Here is a 21,489-nt window from a genome sequence, read left to right on the forward strand (position 1 = left end):
GTGCTCCCTCTCTTATATTAGCCTTTCAACTGGAAGAACACAGGAGCGGCCCCAGACTAATCACACGCTTTTGTGCAGTGATGGTCTCTGCTTCTTATGCAAATATTGACATACTAAGGGGTGTGAGAAGCCTATGACCTAAAGGATGTGACGCCAGAAGAGCTGCAGGTCACAAAGAATCCAATGGCCGGCAGAAGATGGAAGTACTGTCCAGAAGAGTTTTGTTTCTAAATTTTCTGTCAATGCAGCAAGCTTTTTTAATTCAAATTATAAGTAATTCAAACACACATAATGGACAAAAATTATTACTTATGTACTACTGACTTCTGTTCAGCATTTACACTATAAATGCCTGGTAATGGTTTTCCTGGTAAAGGGAAACTTTATTTTAGTTTAAAAAACAAAAGGCCAAATCACATTAACCCCCCTAGCGGTATTCCCGAGTGTGACTCTCCTACTTTCTGCTCATTTAAAAGAGCGCTCAAAACCCACTTTTTCAAACTTGCTGACCCATCTTCTGTCTTTTAAAACCATCACTACTTCCCACCACTACATATCTCCAATCCTATTGTGTGTTAAATTCCCTCACCTACTAGATTGTAAGCTCTTCAGACAGGGTCCTCTCCTCCTCTTGTGTCACTGTCTGTATCTGTCTGTCATTTGTAACCCCTATGCAATGTACAGCGCTACGTAATATGTTGGCGCTATATAAATCCTGTTAATATTATTAATAATAAAAGCCTTATTTTCACATTGTTATCCCGCCAGAGCCACCCTTTCTGTGACAATACCCACTCACTGTTCTGTATCGATGGAACAGAAGCATTGGAACCTATTAACTCAGACTACAAAACACAATCAGCTGGTTAAAAATCCATAACAAGGGGGGAGTAGATGTTCCACAGCCCACAAAAGTAAAAAACACCTTCAATGACAAATTGAGCAGACCAAGGAGAGGAAATACCAGAAGCTTATTGTTGCAGTTTACATATACTTTAAGACCACCGCTCAGTGAACTCTCCCCATGCACTCCTACTTACCTCCGGTCAGGTCTGGACTTATTCCAACTCCAGTTACTGTAACATATTGACTGGGTAGGGGCAGCGGTGGTTTTGGCAAGCGCTGATGAGATGGTATGGTGGCATTACGTGATAGGGTGGACCCTGAAGAGCAAATGTTAGGTTAATAACTAGAGGAAATGTTAGGGTTACATGAAGAACTTAAGCGAATGAAAATAGCAAGACAGCCACATGGCACCGATGCATTCAAGGCCCCCTTAAGCTGCGTACACACCTGCAATTTTTCTCGTTGGAAAGGATCTTTCACGATCCTTTCCAACGAGAAAAGACTGCATGATGCATGAACGATGCTGTACATACAGCACCGTTCATGCTCTATGGAGAGGGGAGGGGGAGAGCGACGGAGCGGCACCCTGCTGCGCGCTCTCCCCTTCCCTTTCATTAGGATCGGTCGTCGTCCATCGTCCATGGATCCGCCAGGTCGGTCGTCGGAAGAATGGACACCACCGACTGTACACACGGAAGATTTTCGCCCGATAATTGGCCGATACCGATTATCGGGCGAGAAAAATTTGCAGTGTGTACGCAGCTTTAGGCATCATACAAAAACCTTCAGCGGCCTTTCACTGATGTAGATAGAATGTTAATGTTTAACCTCAAGTATCTGATTTTTTTCATGTGCAGTGTTGTTAGAAGCATGAGGACACAACTAGATTTCTACTTTTTGGAAATTGTTGAAATTTTTCCTACGAGTCTCTAAAAGTGTGCATGCTCCTTAATTACATTCCCCTATAAACAATACATAATTACTGTTTATCTCTGGCAGTCCAATGCATTCCAGTAAAAGTATTTCAAAGTACTCACCAAGCCTTTTACTGATGACCTCCACAATTGCCGGTGGGAAAAAGCCCACCCTGTCGGTCCCTTTTTGGGCGTCATGAATATGACCTTTCCAACGGCCATCTGGATGTTGTTCCAGCACCTGCAGAGAGGACATTTGGAAGCAGCAGGTTGATAGGGATTTGTCTTCGGTAGGAAGATATTAATGTGAATAGAGAGGCGGAAAAAAAATAGTGATTACCGTTATCATGTCTCCAGCTCGAATATTTAGGGCAGTTGGATCGTGGGCATTCCAGAAATCCTTCACAGCTCGAACTTTAAGAATTCCAGATGCCTCTAAAAGGTGGAGGAGGTTAAGAATATTTTTGTTAATTTACGTTGCATTTTAGAGGATTTTACTAGCCTATTACTTATTGTAATAGCCTATTTATATTTATTATTCATTTTTTTATTTTAATGTGATGTACTTTTCTTTACAATGCCTTATGCTTAACAGCTGCCCCCTCTGACTACACAGCCTTCTGTTAGCCAAGTTGAATCTAAACCCTGTAGGACCTACAGCATAGAGATCAGTAGCTTTAGCATGTTAGACTTTCTCTCACGTTTTGCAGTAGTGTTAAAAAGCAAAAAATAAATTTTTGTTAACCTACATAGCAAGAACACATTGACCCAGGTTTATTTTAATTATATTTTCTTTTTTGAGCATTATGCATGAAAAATCTTGCAATACTTTGCAAACTATGATAAGAGGAAATTTGCTTTACTAGAAAACCTTCTTGTATTACTTTTTCTAGATCAACCCAAATTGTCACACTGAATCAACCAGTCATTGCGCCAGGGGAAATTAACTGGATCCCAAGAGGAAAGAAATGTAAAAATTATATTTCATTGTGCTGTTATCTATGGCTTCATCATCTATCTATCCATTATTGAAGGAAAAGATTTAATTTATGAATAGCAAATGTAAAACAAAGAAATGTTATATATATATATACACACATACACACACACACACACACACACACACACACACACACACACACACACATACTACATATCCTGTGATTTTAGCCCAGCACTGCAATAGTTACTTACTCATTCAGGGCAACACTAGATTAATCCAGTTACATCATTACAATTTTTTACAACTTATTTCCCCATCTAAGATGTCCTGTAACCTTTGCTTTGATTCTCACTCTTATATTTCCTTTGTCTTGGCCCTGCTCACAACACACAGTGCAGTCTGTGATCTGTAAGCTGTACTGAATCCCTATAGAGGAGCAATTCAAAACAAGGTTTTTCCTTCTGTAAAATATGCAATTGCAACACAGGAAAAGATCTGGATTTAACTTGCGCAACAGAGTATTTTAAATTACATACACAACATTCACATACCGACAGTGCGTACAAGTACCTCTTAGAAGTTGTTTGATGTCCGTGCTGCCATGGGTAGTGGTGAACTGGTTGACAATATCCAGGGCGGTCTGATTGTACGTGTTGCGAATATTTACATCTATGCCGCTCTATGTGAAAAAACAAAAGGAACTGTTATACTCACAGATATTCACTGTTGTTCTTGTATTGGAATTCTCGCTATTTACTATTTCACTTCCTTACCTCTAGAAGCAGCTTCACAACCTCCGTCTTTCCACAAAGAGACGCTTCATGCAAAGCAGTGCCCATTTTTGTCACCCTGTTAATCTCAATACCAGCTTGAAGGAGAAGTCTGTAAAGATGCTTTCAGTCAGTTGAAAGTTTATGGATCTACAAAATACTTTATTACACGCATACAGTAGTTTCAAATATTTTTCTTACTGAGTGTTTTACAGAATTGCTATTTAAAAAAAATGTTTTTAAGTTATGTTCATCCTTTGGTAAATCTTAAGGCCACATGATCCTGACACTAGCAACAAATCGCCAACATCAGTTTCATATGTCCAAGCCCAAAGCAAAAAGATTATTTGAATGTTGTCCTAGTAGATTAGGTCCAGTTTTAATATTCATATATATGGTTTTTGTTTCATACCCTAAATAGGGGTTTAGTGAGAACAATGACCTCTAAATAATCAACAAAGAGGTTGGCTCAACACAACCTTTATGAAACAAAGACAAGAACCAACACCAAAAACGAATATGAAGAAGTTTAGTTAAACGTGACAAACTACTACTAGATATACAATGACCTGGATAAAGGTGATTCTTCACAGACATTGTTAAGAGGTCTTCTGCTAGTCTCTAGAGAACTGCTCCATTGGCAAGCAGGCCAGGGAATTGCCACCATCTACCCCAATGTAATAAAATTTGGCAATGTACATTGCAAGTGAAGAAGCCATTCTATAGAGGTAAAAAAAAAAAAGCTCTTCCCCAAGGCAAGTATGATATCAGCCTTAGCCCTACTCATCTCCTGCAAACTCTGTAGATAGTTTATACCCAAATGGACTACAGCAACGGCTGCATGATACCTCTAATGACAGGCATAAGAATGACAGTAGTAGAACATCAGAATTATCACTGGTATCTTCCATTGGTAGCCCATATAATGGGGTGACAGCACAGGGAATAATTATTCTTCGGCACTGTCGTCCTATAACTGTAAATGCTTGGTAAAATTGGGCGCTCAAGCTCATATTTACTTATATATTATAAAACTTTACTATCCAAAAATACTGCCATGGGCTTAATAGTACTTGCACAGGGTAATGCTTATGTGGGATTTTAGCGACTGGGTTAACATATACTTTAAGGCAGTGGTCGCCAACCTTTTTGGACCACTAAATTTACCGGCTCTGGACGGCGCATGTGGGGGGGGGGGGTTGCTGGGTGTCATTCAAAAGGGGAAAAACTTCCCCCATCAGCAAAACATGATGCAAGAACCCACCCACTCCCCCATCACAAGCCTGAGCCTGCAATAAGAGAGTGCGCCGAACGTTGTCCAGAGACACAACCCACCTCTCTGAGCCTGTGATCTGTACGGGGGCCATGGTCCCCGGCTCTGGCTGGTGCTCCCTCCCACCGGGGTCCTTCCCCTGACCCCGCTCGGGAGCCCAACGGCCAGAGGCGCAGACCACTGCATTAAAGAGTAACTAAACTAAAAACGGCAAAAAAAAAAAAAAAAAAAACCCCCACAGGGCAGTCTAATCCATCCGGGGGTGTCTTGCATCAGGTGCCGCATCATCCCCCGCCATCCATCCCAGAGCCAGCGCTCCGGGCTCCGCCATCTTGGTCTCTTCTTCTGGGTTTCTCATTCTACATCACCCGACCCAGGCAATAAAAATAAAACTTGCTGATCTCACTGTGCATGGGTAAGAACAGCAATTTTTTCTCTTTTTCTCCAAGAGCCTCCCGGCATGCGTGACTTGGGTATCCTGGGAGGCTCTGCATTCCCATTCATTCTAGATGAGAATTAGGGGGTGGTGCTGCACCCTTTTTTTTTTTTTTTTTTTTAAAGGGTGTTGAACTTAAAAAACAAATAACATAATGTTTACTTTACATAAAAGAGTTGTCTCCCCCTTTATGTAAAGTGAAATTTCTGAGTTTAGGTACGCTTTAAGGTGTAACTGAGCAAATGCTTTTCTCTTCCACCTACCTGATGACCTCTCTGTGACCATTTTTGGCAGCCAAGTGTAAAGGTGTGGTGAAATTGGGATCTGTAGGATCTTTAGTTACCCCTTCCAAAAGAGACACACACAGGTGACTGTTCAACAGCAACTGCACCACCTAATGACAGAAACAGGACCGAAAAACCAATATACATTGAGAAGAATATGTAAAAACAAATGCATAGCTATATAGAAACAGAATATATAAAAATCACCCTGCACAGTGAAGAATGTAAATGGAAGCGTTATCTACATTCCTGACTACAATATTTATTATAAGGAGGAATGTGATAAGAGAGGATTTTCTGCTTGCTTTCTTACCTTTACTCTTCCAAATTCACAAGCTAGGTCTAGGGGGGTTTTCTTGGCTTTGTTGACATGGCATGGATTGGACTGGTGCTGCAAAAGGGTCTCAGACTGGTGAAAAAGAAAAAAAAATAAAGTATAAAAAAGTTATTTAGATCATTTTTTACTGCATTTTACATACTTTTAGTCCCTGGAGACATGCAAAACATGAGAATTTCATCCTCAGACAGAAATCGCGGTTGACTACAGTAAATATTCAACCTTTATAACGGGCACTGTAAAAAAAACATATATTTTTTCCCCATCACCATGACAAATGTGCTTTAAATATAAATTCTGAAGGATTATTCTGAAGCAGCTAGAAAAGGGATCTTGACAGCACACAATATCAGTGCATGTGCAAAAGTCTATTTAATGGTTCTTCTTACCCCATTTAGTTGAAAATATGCCACAAAATTTTTCAGGGACACCACTCTGGAGCCCCAGCTTTGCAGGCAACCGGGCTCTCAGTGTGAAGAATGGAGGCAAAGTGTGGGCGGCCACCACACAGACATATACATACATATATATACCTTGTCTTAAATGTTTGAGTAGAACTTTGTGGTTTCTTGAATTTTAAACCCTTTAAAATTTCCGAAAACAGTGCTTGCATGAATACCTGCAATGTTATCTTTTCCAGGAACCAAGCCTGTAATACCAGTTCTATGCCCACCCTCAGATACTCATTTTACAAAATATTGGTAATGATATATTTATGTTATTATATACATATTCTTCCCTGCAGTGATTTATACAGAACAATATAACAAGTTTGAGCAATGGAAAGTCTATTGGTTCTGGGCTGTGCAGACAGACATGTCATGGTTTTACAAAGCACTTACATACATACTGAAAAAATGCAATTAGGTTGTGCAATTTTAGGACTAAACAGCATGAATTCTGATTCCTATATATACATTTTCACTATTTCTCCTTTACTTTGCTGAGTGACCTTTATTAAATATGTAAAGAATTGGTGCAGCACTTTTCTTCATAGTGGTATTTGTACACAAGCATCGGTGTTCAAGCAAAAGTACCATTGTTAAGTGCTTGTAGGTACAACACAGGGACAAGACTAGCTGAACCTAACTAACCTATAAGTTATAATGTAGTGATAATGGATGTTGTGTGATGTGTTTTATGGACTGATTATCATGTTGGGACCTGTGAAGGAAAGCGAGACATCCTCTGACAAATGTAATTTCTCTGCATATATATAAAATTAAAGAAGATTGGAATGGGCAGCACAGTTATTATGCCATTTTACATAGTGATATACATTGGTACCTACCACTTCATAATGCCCATACTGTGCAGCTAAGTGCAGGGGGATCTGTCCATCATTGGATGCTGCATTCACACTGGCAGCAGCTCGAAGAAGAAGTCGTAAAGGCTCTGGCTGGCCTTGCCATGCTGCATAATGCAACGGACGCATGCCTGTATGAATAAAATGCAAGTAGATAATGGACAGGAATGGTAGGTCTGGCAATAGCTATATTGTAGGCAAACTTTAATCCATAGAACAATTATGTCACTAGAACTGTAATAGCACTCCACTATTACACACTCACCATTGCCATCCTTTATATCAACAGCTGCCTGTGTGTCCAGCAGTAAAATGAGCAGTTCAGAGTTTCCACTAAGGGCGGCGTGGTGCAGAGCCGAAAACCTGGCAACAAAAACACATAAATATCACTATTTGCAATCACAAATACAAGCAGTTGAAACATTTGTGAAGCCTTATATTTTGTATATGTAATACCCAGCAATGAACATGTACAAAGTGTTCTTGTTATATCCATTGGTTAAGTAAAATAAAAATCGTGTGATCGTGTCGGAAATTCAAAGATGTCCTTTATGTTATGTTAGGGATAGTAATTAGACCCCCCCCCCCCAGTTCCCCCAGTTCTTATTTTGGGACTACAGAATATTTTAGCATCATTGTTGATATGAGAAGAGTGAAATGAGCCAAGTAGTTAAGCAAAAGAAAACTAGACAGAGTTTTCACCAATCACTCCACAAAAATGCAGTTTGTGTTTACAACCCACAAGGGGTCTCAAGATCCAAATGCATTTCCGGCAGTTATCTTTTTTGTGCTTGTAAGGTATTTAAAAGGATAAAACATGGGAAATATGCATGCATTGCAGAGATGTACTTCATATGTTTTGATTTTGCCAATATAATACATTAGGGGCCATTTCAGACTCACCCACAGTCCCAACTGCTCCTATTTAACTGAACCAAAGCATTTATAGTGTTATTCCCAGAATATTTTTTTTGACTGGGTGGGAAGAAGCTTCCCAAAAACATGGGCAGGGAAACACATTATAAATTTAGTGTTCCGAGTTATTGTTGCCATTGGAATCCAGTAACCTTTAGATTTTTGGTTCCTTATACCTTGTACCAACTTTCTAATGCTCATCCATGTCTTTATTTCCCATAATTTTTGTACTGTATTTTCCCCTGTGCCCCTGTATTGTGACCTGACTTTTCAGTAACCACCCAAAAACAGACGGGTGCTCACTGAAAAGTGTTGTGTAGTGCACCCGGCTAAAAAGGGGCTGGGAAGATTTAGTGCACACGGTTGTGGCTGCAGTTGTAGATTGCTCCGTGGTTGGTTGGCGGACAGTGACAGTCTGCATTTGATAGCATGGTTGCTTTTGCTCCTCTGGAGGAAGAACCATCCCATACCTGCAAGGGCAACGCATGCAAGTGCATGAACCCAGGGTGTGAACGGCTGCTCCTCAGTGCACAACAGCAGCTTGCTATACACCGGGGAGCGGCTAAGAGCACCACAGAGTTTTCCACTGCAAGCGCAAAAGGGGCCCAAAGTGCCAAATCATTTCTGATATGAGACGTACTCATTTTGAAATTCAATTCATAGTCAATAGGCAGCAAATGATATGTAGTATAAATCTATTCTGCTATAAAATTTCTGCTATCTCCTGTTCTTCTTGCTCCGTCCCTTTTAGTGTTATCATACTAATCTTTATGGCCCTATTACTATATTCAATAATATTATTAATAATAATTCATGTTTCATATTTAACATTAATGGGCACCAGCTAGTGGTCCAACTATATTTTTTGCAGCAAAATCAAACATGTCAGTGTTTTTGAATGCCTATGTTAAAACATTGCACACAAGTACAATCTTCTAATTCCGCTAAATAACAAACTAAACAAAACACTTTCGGTAATATCAAGGCTTTATCTTATCAGAGGTCACAGTCTGTTCTTCTGCCATATTGACAAAACCCTTCACATTTCCAGACAGACTCTGGAAAGTGTCCCAACCATTTTCTCATACAGTGTACATTCCCTTAGTTCCAGAATGCATGCAAAATGGCCAATACAATAATCTTCCTTTATTTCCAATTTAAATGTGACATTTTAAAAAAGGATTAGAGATTGCTTTCCTGGTTACATAAAATGCGGGAAGCTATAGCCCTGTTTATTTAAACACACATGGTATATGTGTGTAAGGACAGGTTCAGACCTGCAGGAATTGTGCACAGCTCCTGCCGGCTGGCACCTTACCCGATGCCCGAATGCTCGCAGCCATGGTTCTTAACTAGCATTTGCAGATTTGGGAGTGGATGGCAGTGAGTGGTATCGATCTGCTCACTGCTATCCCCATGCATTTTCTATTAGGCTGCTGCGTAAAGACATTACAAGGAATTGGTGACAGAACTGCAACCTCACCACGAGTCTTATTATCTTCTACTTACACGCGGAGATTATTTAAATATAAAGGTTCAAATGCTCCATAGTCCTAACTGAATATAGCTTAATAGTCAACAGCCAATGTGTCAAAACTTTAATGTGTATGCCCAGTCATTACCCAAATTGACCCCCAAACCTCCCTCCCAAGAGCAAGTCTTGGCAATATTTTTTTCCTAAAGGAAAAGCAACTTTTTAATATACCCTTTGACATTATCCAACTTATAAAGTTTAGCTACTGAAAGCCTACGTATAGTACTAAAGCTCTCAAAACCCTTTCCTACACATAGTATGTGGGCAGATTATTAGGAATCAAGTAAGTACTGTTATTTTGATAAATAAATTAATGAATGTGTATGGAATGGAACAAAGAAAGAAGTGGAAATCTTTTTAAAATTAAGAAACCTCCCCCCCAAACAGCTGTCATTGGAACAAGCTATTGGAGTATTAACCCTCTGCCCCCATTGTTTTAGTCTTTGTGACAATGGCCATCAGGAAAAATTGGCTGAATTTGCTGGGAAACAGCAACAAAGGCCTGTCTGGGGATCCTACGTCTCATTACTATTAATTTTAAATTCCTACACTTTAAACTAGCAAAAGTTTGGCAGAAAGCTGCCTACGAGCTGCAAAGAATTGCATTGAAGCTCTTTGCATTTTTCTTTTTGGATGAATCTTCTTCAAGAATAAATAAAGCGCAACTTAAATTCCTACACAGATTCCACAAAAATACAACTTGGGCATGTGCAAACACTCAGAAATAGGGTTGTCATTACAGTGTTTACTTACCCATCGTTGTCTTGATAATTTACATTTAATCTTTTGGTTGATCCAAGAAGTTCTGAAAGTAAAGAAGAATAAACTGTTATGATCATTTGCACTTACAAAACATAAAACAAACACCTAATAGAAACATATAATGGAGCACACATTAGGAGGCAAAAGGAAGAACATGGCTTACGGAATCTGGAGGGCAGAGCGCAGGGCAAGACCTGCCCCATACGTTGCCTTCTTATGTCTCAGTTTTAGAAATCCTATTCTAGGTGTTCACTCTGAAACCCCTTGCATTTCTCATCATAACATTCTTCATATCTGTTATTTATGCATCTCTCCCTCTCATCATACTGCAGAGAAATGGCATTTTTGTTCTGCTTCACATTCCACAGAAATTGTTGGCATTTTGTATACACAGACTGAATTGTATCCGCCGTTTGCAGACAAGAAAGAAGTCTCTGAATGTTTGTGGTTGGTCGGACAAACATGGTGGGGGCATACACAGCATACAGTTCAAAGTATGGAAACCCAAAGTATGGAAACCCAATCACGAAAATTGCAAATAATCTTTATGTCTGTGAAGGTTCTAATTTATTCAGGTTGTGTTTAGGAGCAGTTAGTCACATGTAAATGGATTCTTGTTTTTGTAGTGTTGAAGACTGTTCATTGTTTGTCTTGGACATGCCAAGAAGTATCTTTAAGAACAAGTGGCTCAGTGGTTAGTACTCTGGCCTTTGCAGCGCTAGGTCCTAGGTTCCATACTCAACCACAACACTATTTGCATGGAGTTTGCAGGTTTCCTCTGGGTACTCTGGTTTCCTTCCATATTCCAACAACATGCAGTTAGGGTAATTGGCTTCTTCCCAAGATTGACCTTAGACTGTAAATAAAGACATATGACTATGGTAGGGACATTAGATTGTGAGCTCCTTTGAGGGACAGCTAGTGACATGACTATGGACTTTGTACAGCGTGGCTGTGTAATAATAATATTAATAATAAGTCCAGTAGAATATGATAAATTACTATTTAATACATAAGCTTTACCATGTTACTGTATTTGCACATGTCAATTTCTTATTTTACTTTCATAGGAATACCAACCAGTGGTTCCTTAATGTAGGTCCTTGTGCAGGTAGTTTTTTGTGATTGGGTGACAATGTTCTGTCATTGTCCCCCCTATTTGTAATACATTATGAATACTATTATTCATGATACATCCATTGCACAAGCATATTCCATGATTGATTGATGCCATATAGCCATCATTAAGGGTAGCGTTAGACCCACAAGCGTTCCCACACAGCTCCCGGCAGCTGGCACCTTGCCAGCCATTTAGTCAGCTGAACCGCTGTCCTGGATCCTAAAGAAACCAGTACTTGCACATTTGACAGCAGTGAGTTGTACTGATCCACTCATTGCTGTCCCTTATTTATTTTTATTGAACTGCAGCGGGCAATATGCTACATGTTGTCTTTCCCCCAGGTTGGAGTTTCAGTGGCATGAGGAAGCGTTAACTGCACTGCAAACTCACTGCCAGCCAAAACATAACCCGAGCAACTAGACCTGTCAGCAAAGTCTGCTGACTATGATACAAAGTATTAAAAAGAAAAAAATGGTCTATGCAATAGTTTATGTGTGCTCACAGTGCTTCGGCAGAACAAACTTCATTAAGTTGGGGTTCACATGCATTGTAAAGACATTTATTCTGTGGAAGGGTTTTTCTAAATTCTCATTATATGTTATAGTCAGTAAAACAGTGTCACACAACTGTCCGCAGGGCTGGGACAGGAAAGGGGTCATGTATCCATTCTGAAGAATTTGTCATCACACCAGTTTTCCACTTCTAAGGCAGGATATTATCTCAGAGCTGTAGATTTGCTAGAACAATTGAAAATGCCGGGGATTTTCCCCCACACCCAGAATCTCTAACTGATTAGCTGTATTTTCCCATAATTCAATTCTCTTATACCTAAATGAATTGTATAAGCTGTAACAAGTGTTCTATAACTGTACAGTTTCAGCTAGACGTGCAGAATAAAACTCAAATAATAGTAATAAAAACAAACTGCAGACACCAAGCAGCATTACCTCATGTAGAAGGTCTTAGATGCTGGCTGACGGCTAAAGCCACAGACTGAGGTTTGGTCAAGGGAAAAATGTACAACATTCCAATTTAGCTCAGAGAAAAGAGAAAAGCCTGCCAATGGTTTATAGCCACTGGTCCCCAAGTTCTTTGTGGAACTTGGACAATCAAAAAAGTTGAATATCCCAAACCCCGAAAAGGACATGAAAGTCCTTTGCCAGTTTGTGATATTGGTGATATCAGTCCCAGTGATACCTATATATGATTGTAGTGTCATAAGGACAAAATGCAGATACAAACCTCCTCGGCTGGGTCATAAATCACTATAAAAACTTCACACTTAATCCAAAAGGGGTTGTTTAGATCTATGAACAGTTTGGCTGGAGTTTGGCTTTGGTGCCTAAAAAGGCAAAAGTTGGAATTTTAGGGTATTTCTAGTTTGCGGGTGGATAGCACACATTAAGTTGAATGCCAGAAAGAAAGTCCATTTTTGAAAGCAGCAAACACCACCACACAGAAGGTGTTCTGAACACTGGGGTGCACAGAAATGCAAACATCTTGGTGCCAGATATCACAGAACACCTTCATAGATCATGTAAAAATCATGCCTTGAGGGCCAAGAGACATTTTTGGGGAACGTAACCAATATTAGGCTGATGATTTTAATGTTTTAGCTGATTAGTGATTCATAAAAAGGACCAGAACGCATGAGTATAAATGAAATGCAATATACAATATGACAAACAAAGGACATAGCTAAAGAGCAATAAAGTAGAAATAGGACATAAACAGAAGTCAACTTCTTCAGTTCCTAGATTTTCAGTGTTTAATGCTGCACTTGTTACATTAGGCTTTTTGCTAAGTTCTTTGCTTGTGCGCTGTAGAATTTTAAAATGATTTTAAATTGCTCTACATACATTCAACCATCTCAGTTTTTGTTTTTTTTGTTTTTTTGTATTTGTTCCTTGCACCGGATATTAGTACACATCCCACATCTCCTGTTTCTACATGTTGTCCCTTTGACTTTAAGTACAAAGGATACCTAAAGTACAAAGGAGACCTTCTTATTTTTCCAAGGATATTCATCTATAGGTAACACAATTAGCTCCCTGCTGTTCTCGGCCCATTGTTTGTAGTCCAGGTTTGCCTAGGCTAGCTGAGCAGATAAGAGACTACCGAAAAACTTCAAAAAGATCCTCAATTACCAAAAGCTATTTCAAAATATAACTGTCTTCAAGCCTAAGATATACATTGGCATAATACAGGCCTGGAATAATCTTAGACATCAAATAAACTGTAAAAAGTTCCAAACTGAGACCTCCTTGGCTATAAACTCTTCTAATTAAGCTGCGTACATACTTCCAATTTTTATCGTTCAAAATGAACGACGAACGAACGACGAACGATCGATTGGGCAAAAATCTTTCGTAAAAAAAGTAACCAACGACGCCGACGAACGAGGATAGTCGTTGGAAATGAACGACCGGACCGGCGGATCGGATTGGACGACGATCATTGACCATCGTTCGTGTGTACGATCGTTCATTGATCGTCCATGGTCTGAGCATGCGTGATGAACGAACGTTCGTTCACTTCCTGTCGTGCACGTCACTTCCTGTATCGCTCAAACGATCGCATCTATTGTGTGTACAATATCTACGAATGATCGTGTCGTTATCTGTATGTACAGGATCGGTGCTATACGATCGTTCGCAGATATCGTGCAGGATCGTTCGTCGTTCGTTTACCAACGATAATAATTGGAAGTGTGTACGTAGCTTTAGACTAAAGCTGCATACACATGTGCAAATATTGTCATTATAAAGGATCTTTCATGATACTTTCCAATGATTTAGAACTGCACGATGCATGAACGAGTGCTGTAAATACATTGCATTAGGATCGTTCGTCGTCTCTGGTCCGTGGATCTGCCAGGACGGACATTCGAATGATGGACACTGTACACACGCCAGATTCTTGTCCGATATTGGCCGGGAACCATTGGACGTGTGTACGTAGCTTTACTCATCAGAAGGGTGACCAGCTGGGAAGTGGAAGAGGTCTTTCTCTGTAATTCGACATTAGAATCTAACTGTACATTCTCCTTAATCTTCCAACAATTATGTAGTCAAATAATAATCTGTTTGGAAAACCAAGTAGGTCTTTCTATTACAAGTTTTTGTAAATCTAAAGGAGATTGTACATTCAGAGGTACGTAATTAAGGCAATCTTATATTTCGGTAGGTGTTTTTGATCATAGAGATTTGATTTCAAATTCTGATTCCTTAAAGAGGTATAGATTTTAAGAGAAAAACTTTGAAAATAAATACATTTACATTCAGAATCTAAAGTCTATGGTGAGCTTTACAGTCTGCTTCCAGTCAAAGAAATGTAGGAGAAAATCAGGTCCTGTTTCCCAACAGGGAGGACCAGTAGCCCTAAGCTATGTACACACGTGCAATAACTGTGGTTGGAAAGGATATTTCACGATCCTTTCCAACGACTTCGCGATGCATTAACGAGTGCTGTACATACAGCATCGTTCTGTTCTATGAAAAGACCGGGAGGCACCCTGCTGCGCTCTCTCACCTTTCACTTCCATTACGATTGTTCATAGACCATCGTCCGTGGATCCGCCAGGACAGTCGTTCAGACAAAGAGCACTGTACACATGCCAGATTCTCATCCGATATCAGCCTAATTGATTATCGGACGACAACCATTGCACGTGTGTACCTAACCTTAGCAGGGAAGCTTTAGGATTAAATATTACCACTATGACCATCTACTGAAGGTCAAGCACAATAGCACAAACAATGCACTAGGGTTGGGGATTGTATTTGTAGCTACTGGTAAAGGCACATGAGTTAGGAGATCAGCAGTGCCTTTCATAGGGTTTTTTTTGCTGGCTGTTTTTGCCAAAAACTTCCCTTTCCCCCTGGTTGACCCAGGTCAACTGCAGAGCAAATTAGGATAACAAGCAGATGGGCGAACAGAAAATGAATGAAAAGAGCTAGATCTGAGTAATTCTAAGTCCAAGCAACTGCATGGTATGAGAAGCTAGCTAGAGCTTTTACGTCTTTTAAATGCTTTTCGGGAAAAGAATGTGGACATTTTGTGTATTTAAGGTATAAAAGAGCCTCGTGCTTTACATTTGAAGTATACCCACCCACTGGACTGATAGTAATAGCTTCACACAAGCAGAACTGCCCGTGGGGTTCCTGGTCTTGGTAGAGCACAGGCCCCAGGGTACAGTAGTTATTATTCAGGGCTAAGCAAGTACTAGTTCATAGAAAGGCAGTACAAGCCGGCCTTATACCCGAGTTATGTTTTTAGGCAACACTACAGTAACCTTTGTAGACAACTGTTTTTTTGTATTAGGCGGAAGCTGATTCCCAGCATAAAGGCAAAGCAGTTCTTTGGCTTGGACCACAATGGTGTTTTTTCTGAATGAATGTATGTGTAAACAAGACTGACCTCCAAATGAGTGATGTAAATGATGTGTGAATCATTGTTAGGTTCTTCAGAATCAATAGGTATATTCAGGCTTCATAGTACAGCACATATTGTACTTTTGGCGGCTCCATATATGAAAACCATGGCTCTCATTCATTGCTGCACCAATGTTCATGTAAGGGGCACAACAAAAAAGAATTGGCCCCAAGGGATTGTCACTGCTAACCTCGTTTCTTTCTTTAATAACTTTATAGTATACAAGAAAGTTGGAAATTTGGACTGGTTGGCTGGATCTGTTATTTATCTTCTTCCTTCTTCTTGCCATGTCACCTGGTGCAAGATTAGATGACACGACTTCCTAAAAAATGTGCCGATCTCAAAACTGATACACGAGGTGAAGACAGAAGTGTCAGAGTCCATCCCTTCCAAATAAAGCCACCCTTTTATATAAAGTAAAAAGTCCCCTTTAAACCATTTTTAAATTAAGGTTATACGCAGGGGACTACACATTCCATCAGTATTGCTCAAGCATATTATGAGTTTCCTAAATCCAATTTCATTTAAACCGTTTCACAATGCTATTCATCCATGATGCAAGATGCTTTAATTGTCTAATGTGGCGTATTTTAGGAAATCGTTTAGAAGCCACAGAGGATATAGAACATTTCCCCCGAAGGGATACAGAGGAGAAAGCCGTCATACAAACATGGCTGATAAGCTTCTGATGAGTTTTTACATGGATTCACAAGGTAAGGGTAATAAATACTGAAATGGATCTAATGCAGTTATCCTTTTTAACAGAATTTTTATAATTGCTGAAACATTAAAAAAAAGAAATTGTTTTCTGAAGAGCAGTATTTATTGCTCAAAATACATATACACACAAATTAAATAAACATTGCACGATGCCTAATGTAGCCATCTCTGTGGTCTGAAATGTGATGTTGAGGAGTAGGACTTGCTATGGCAAAGAGGGACAAAAAGCCAGAGCTCTGCCTGGGTAGGAACTTTAAAGAATGACCATATAGAATTGTCGCATCTGGCACCCCTCTCTTCCTTTTGTTTATCATCAATTAGTAATTAATGGTTAAATCTAACTGCTGCCTTTAGTTGGTGGTCTTATTGGACTGCTTTCCGGCTCCTTCCATTTCCTTTCCGGTAACAGGCAGAGTTGCTGAGCAGAAGAACCTTTGGTGGTGCTTGTGGCTGGGCAGTTTTGCTGTCAATCTTGTGGCAGCTCAACTTTTGGAGGGAACACAGCTAACCAATAATGTTTCACTCTACCCTTTAAATGCGGTCACCTCTATCACCTGTGCCAATTTTCTCTATCCTGCCCTCCCTCGCCCTTGTCCTGGTCACCTTTAAGGGGTAATGTTGCCCAGGGTGGCCAGTATATTCATATTCTTTTAAAAAAAAACATTAGTTGGTTATGGTTTACACTCGAGTCTTAGGCTACGTACACACCTCAGATATATCTTCTGAGAATAATTCTTCCCCTCACAGCTGATATTTGATGAGAATCTAGCGTGTGTACATAGTTCGTCGTCTGTTCCGACGACCATCCAGGCTGTTCCATGGACGATTAACGATCTAATGAAGGTGAAGGGGAGAGAGAGCAGTGGGGTGCCGCTCCGTCGTTCTCCCCCTCCCCTCTCCATAGAGCAGAATGGTCCTGTATGTACAGCACTCGTTCATGCATCGTTCAGTTTTTGGTCGTTGGAAAGGATTGTGAAAGATCCTTTAGAACGACAATTATTGCACGTGTGTATGCAGTCTTAATAATAGTGTAATTATTTAATATATGTTCAACTTATTTAAAACCCAACAAAGGGACCGCAGCCTAACCTTTTCTACAATCAGCCATCACGTTTTTATTAATTAAGGCAAACTTGTGGTCTAGTAAATGATTTATGGTAAGAGGTGGTACATGCATGCGGGATATACAATCCTAAGCCCAGCAAGCAGGCTTTGCTTTTTGAACTTTTTTAAACTTAGGACTTTGGGAGCGTGAATTATTTCTGGCTAAATAAAGTGAAGTTTTCTGTACTGCAGCAATGTAAAGGGGATAAAAAATAATAAATGAGAATGTACTACTGATGTCACATAGTAAGGTTGAGGAAAAAAAAAAGTCCATCATGTTCAACCACTAAGGAAATTACCATATCCCACATATAAAACCCTATGGACATAGTTGTAATACAGGTAATTGCCGTATACCAACCATCCACACTCCACATGACCGGCTCCCCCAAAAAACTGTACAATATACACCGATGTACAGCTGCAGGCTCAATCCTATGTTCCTCGCTAAACTACGAATTCGCCTAACGACCTGGTGAAGGAACGTAACGTGGCATCTGTAATTATTTTTCTTACTTAATGTTACTTAAACTTTGTTACCAAGGGTTTATAATGTAAAATGTGAAAAGAGCTTCATTAAACTCTGTTTGAGAAGCAATTATATAATGAAAAGAATATTTATTGTCCTTCATAGTTAGCAATGGCACAAGTTTGTCTGCATTCTTTTAGACTGTATATTGATATAGAGCCTTTACATGTTACTGCATTACATTTTTTATTAGTAATAATATTATAAAACAGAATTTATATAGCGCTAACATATTACGCTGCGCTGAACATTCAATAGGGACTTTAGAAACCACATTTACAGAAACTAGGGTGCCAAGCGCCCTGACCAATGGTTTAACTTTCTGTTTGCAGTATTTTCTAACCAAAGAAATTATTTCTGCACAATACAAAATAAGATCATTATTTCAAGGGCATCTGGTAAGCCAGGTCTTGTTACAGGAAAATGGGTGAATCATTGGCATTTCCATTATTTCATTACAAAACATACACTGAATACAGATTCCTTTCTCTGAAGGACACAGACAATTAGCTTGGTCAAATGAGCCTAAAATGAATGGGGCTGGCAGCGTGAGACACAATGGCCCTCCTAAATGTGCTTTAAAAGTAAATGTTGAAGAACATTTGTTGTTGTAGAATGTTGAAGTACAACTTTAGTTTTAGTAAGAAATATAAAAATAACCCAGATTTGCTACAATTTTTTTTTGGGATTTTAACAAACTTGGGGTACTTGTAACAGGGAGGTGCACAACCCTAGAGCACAATACACAAGTCACCCTATAAAAGAAGGAACTCGAAGGATGAGCTTTATGGAAGAATTTATTTTTTTTTTTTTTTTTTTTTAAAGCTGCAATTTTCAAAGATATAAAACAATTTGTGAAATTACAATAACTTGTTGTCACAAGAAGCTCACATGCCCCCCATTGTTCCCCATATTGTCAACAGTCTGGAAATACAATTGAGTGATTGGAAGGCAAACATTAGGGGTTCCTTTTCAAAGATTTGCTACATAACGATGACAATGTGGCTGTTTTATTAAAACCACAAAACCTGTTCACTTTGATGACCTTAGTGAATGTTGTAAAGACTCCGAGTGCACAATATACTTTTGTTTGTCGGGGCAAATGATATGCACTGTAACGCAAAGTGTCATAGAATGGACAGATGATAACTAGTAGAGTTAAAAAAGGAGGGAAAATGATCTAAAAAAAAAAAAGAATTAGGCGGGTGAATCTGTGAAATAATATACATAAACATTCATTATCAGGAACAGGCTGTAGCACGACTCCGATGATTTACACATAAATGGAGGGTGACCAGGTATCCAATCTGCCAAAAGATCACTATTTGTACAAAAGAACTTGACAGAGCATAATGGAAGATCAGCAAGAATTCAACGTTTTAACATGACAAGGGTTTCAGCAAACATTAGTTTGTTCACTATGATGCCTGGATGTATTATATGGTCCTGCTCAGACATGCTCCTTTATCAAACCAGTTTCTTTGCATTCTTCTACAAGCAAAATCCTTAGTGGGAAGAATCAGGAATGACTCAATAATAGATTAAACAATAAATCATGACCCCGAGGGAAACAAAATACACCTATAATCCAGCATGCACTTTGTTCTTAGATATCTACCAGGACAGACAAACAACAAATCAAAGCTTATAAAAGTGTGATCAGATAATTGTATAAACACAATAAAGGCAAGATATGAGGATACACATCATACAAAGTAATGCAAGGTTCATTTTTGGAGTTTATCCACCTCAAATCTCTTGGTAGAGTACCAATGCTGACCACAGTGTATTAGATAAACTACTGCACACGAGTCAGAGCGCATAGAGTTTAAGGAAATCATGTATCAAAAATAAATAATCATAAATCAAGAACAACACTTAAAAGATACACTTGTAAAATATATTGATTATACTTTAACGCTCAATTTCGGGTTTAGTTCCTAACACCCCTTCCTGAGTACAACCCCCCTACACTGGTCCGGTCCATGGACGTCAGAGGTCACCTTCATTCTCTAGAAGGAAAACATAAGTACAGATCATCGCTTTATAAAAGATAACTGTGAGAATGCAATCCAAATCGTTCTTATGTAATATAAGTTCCGTCTAACTTTCCCAGTGGAGAGTTTGGTTATTTTCTTGCTTTGTCTGACGCCAGCTATCTGAACAGGAAGTGAGTGGAGGTCTCCCCAAAACAGCAGAAAATTCCTTAAAAGAGCTTTTAAACCTCACTCATTCTACTTTAGTTTAATGGTAGGGCATCGTAAAGAAGGCAGCTGGGTTTGGTTTATGGGTTTAGTAATCCTTTACCAGTTCAGCTGTCACCCACCAAAAAAAGGGGGTTTCAATTCATTTTAATGATAACCAGGGATTTAGGAAGGTTGAGGACTGTCAGACAGCTGTAAAAAACACTGTGGTCCCAATGTCAAAAATCTAATGCCTAAATTTCTTATTTGTAGAATGTTTATAAATGCTGTGACAGACCACCCTGACCGTTCCAACCAATGTAAGGAATTGCTGGAACGTACAAGGAGGACTTTCTACAGTTGCTCCATGTACTCTAGTAACATTTCTTTTAGGTCTACAATAGATCCAATGACTTCAACTGGTTAAATACCCCTACCCAGCATGTATCTACCTTTTCTGCCCACCAAGCTGTACAGTTTGGGCTCTGATACTGGAAAAAAATTAAACTTCCAATGGGCTTTCCATAGCTTATACAGATCTTTTGGCTACATTCCCAGCTCCATCTGACATGGTGTACAATTCATAAAATACCTACCTGTTACCCTAACCTGGAAGTGAATGGTTTTTGCTCTGATCAACGCTAAAACACCAGCTTGGAAGTACAGAAAGCAAACATTTACTGCTGGATATGGGGGAAGGAACATATATAGGGCCTTCTCTTTTGTTCTTCATTGGGAAAGAAAACAGTCACTTGTTGTTCAAAAAATATATTTAAAACACCATTTCTTACATTAGATGACATGTAACAGAGGTGTTCAACCCCTCATACAAATTCAAGAGGAGTTGGCAAATGTGTAAAACCGCAGAAACAAATTATTACTTTAATAATAAACCTAAATAATAATTAGATATTGGTTATTTATTTCTAGTCTATGAATATTTTCTGATGCACTGGGTGTACATATATTGTGGTATTTTAAGAGTAACTGTTAAAGAGTTTTGATAGAGGACATCAAAAAGAAGTCGAGATCCACCTACACCACCCAAGCAGGGCTGCCATCTCATCCCTTTAATTACT

The 21,489-nt window shown here is 39.3% G+C and overlaps 1 protein-coding gene across 1 annotated transcript in view; it reads right to left on the reverse strand.

Annotated features, from left to right (window-relative positions):
• The window catches only part of CASKIN2 (CASK interacting protein 2), a 41,024-nt gene that overhangs the window by 6,220 nt on the left and 13,315 nt on the right, over positions 1-21,489 (reverse strand). The window contains exons 3-12 of the mRNA XM_072403226.1: positions 10,312-10,363; positions 7,375-7,472; positions 7,095-7,240; positions 5,780-5,875; positions 5,446-5,576; positions 3,477-3,585; positions 3,274-3,382; positions 2,101-2,195; positions 1,884-2,001; positions 1,036-1,163 (exon numbers count right to left, since the gene is read on the reverse strand). Of these exons, the coding sequence (XP_072259327.1) occupies positions 1,036-1,163; positions 1,884-2,001; positions 2,101-2,195; positions 3,274-3,382; positions 3,477-3,585; positions 5,446-5,576; positions 5,780-5,875; positions 7,095-7,240; positions 7,375-7,472; positions 10,312-10,363 (1,082 nt within the window). The remainder of the gene's footprint in view (positions 1-1,035; positions 1,164-1,883; positions 2,002-2,100; positions 2,196-3,273; positions 3,383-3,476; positions 3,586-5,445; positions 5,577-5,779; positions 5,876-7,094; positions 7,241-7,374; positions 7,473-10,311; positions 10,364-21,489) is intronic.

This window comes from Pyxicephalus adspersus, chromosome 3 (genome assembly GCF_032062135.1).
Source record: "Pyxicephalus adspersus chromosome 3, UCB_Pads_2.0, whole genome shotgun sequence".
In the NCBI taxonomy this organism is placed as follows: domain Eukaryota; kingdom Metazoa; phylum Chordata; class Amphibia; order Anura; family Pyxicephalidae; genus Pyxicephalus; species Pyxicephalus adspersus.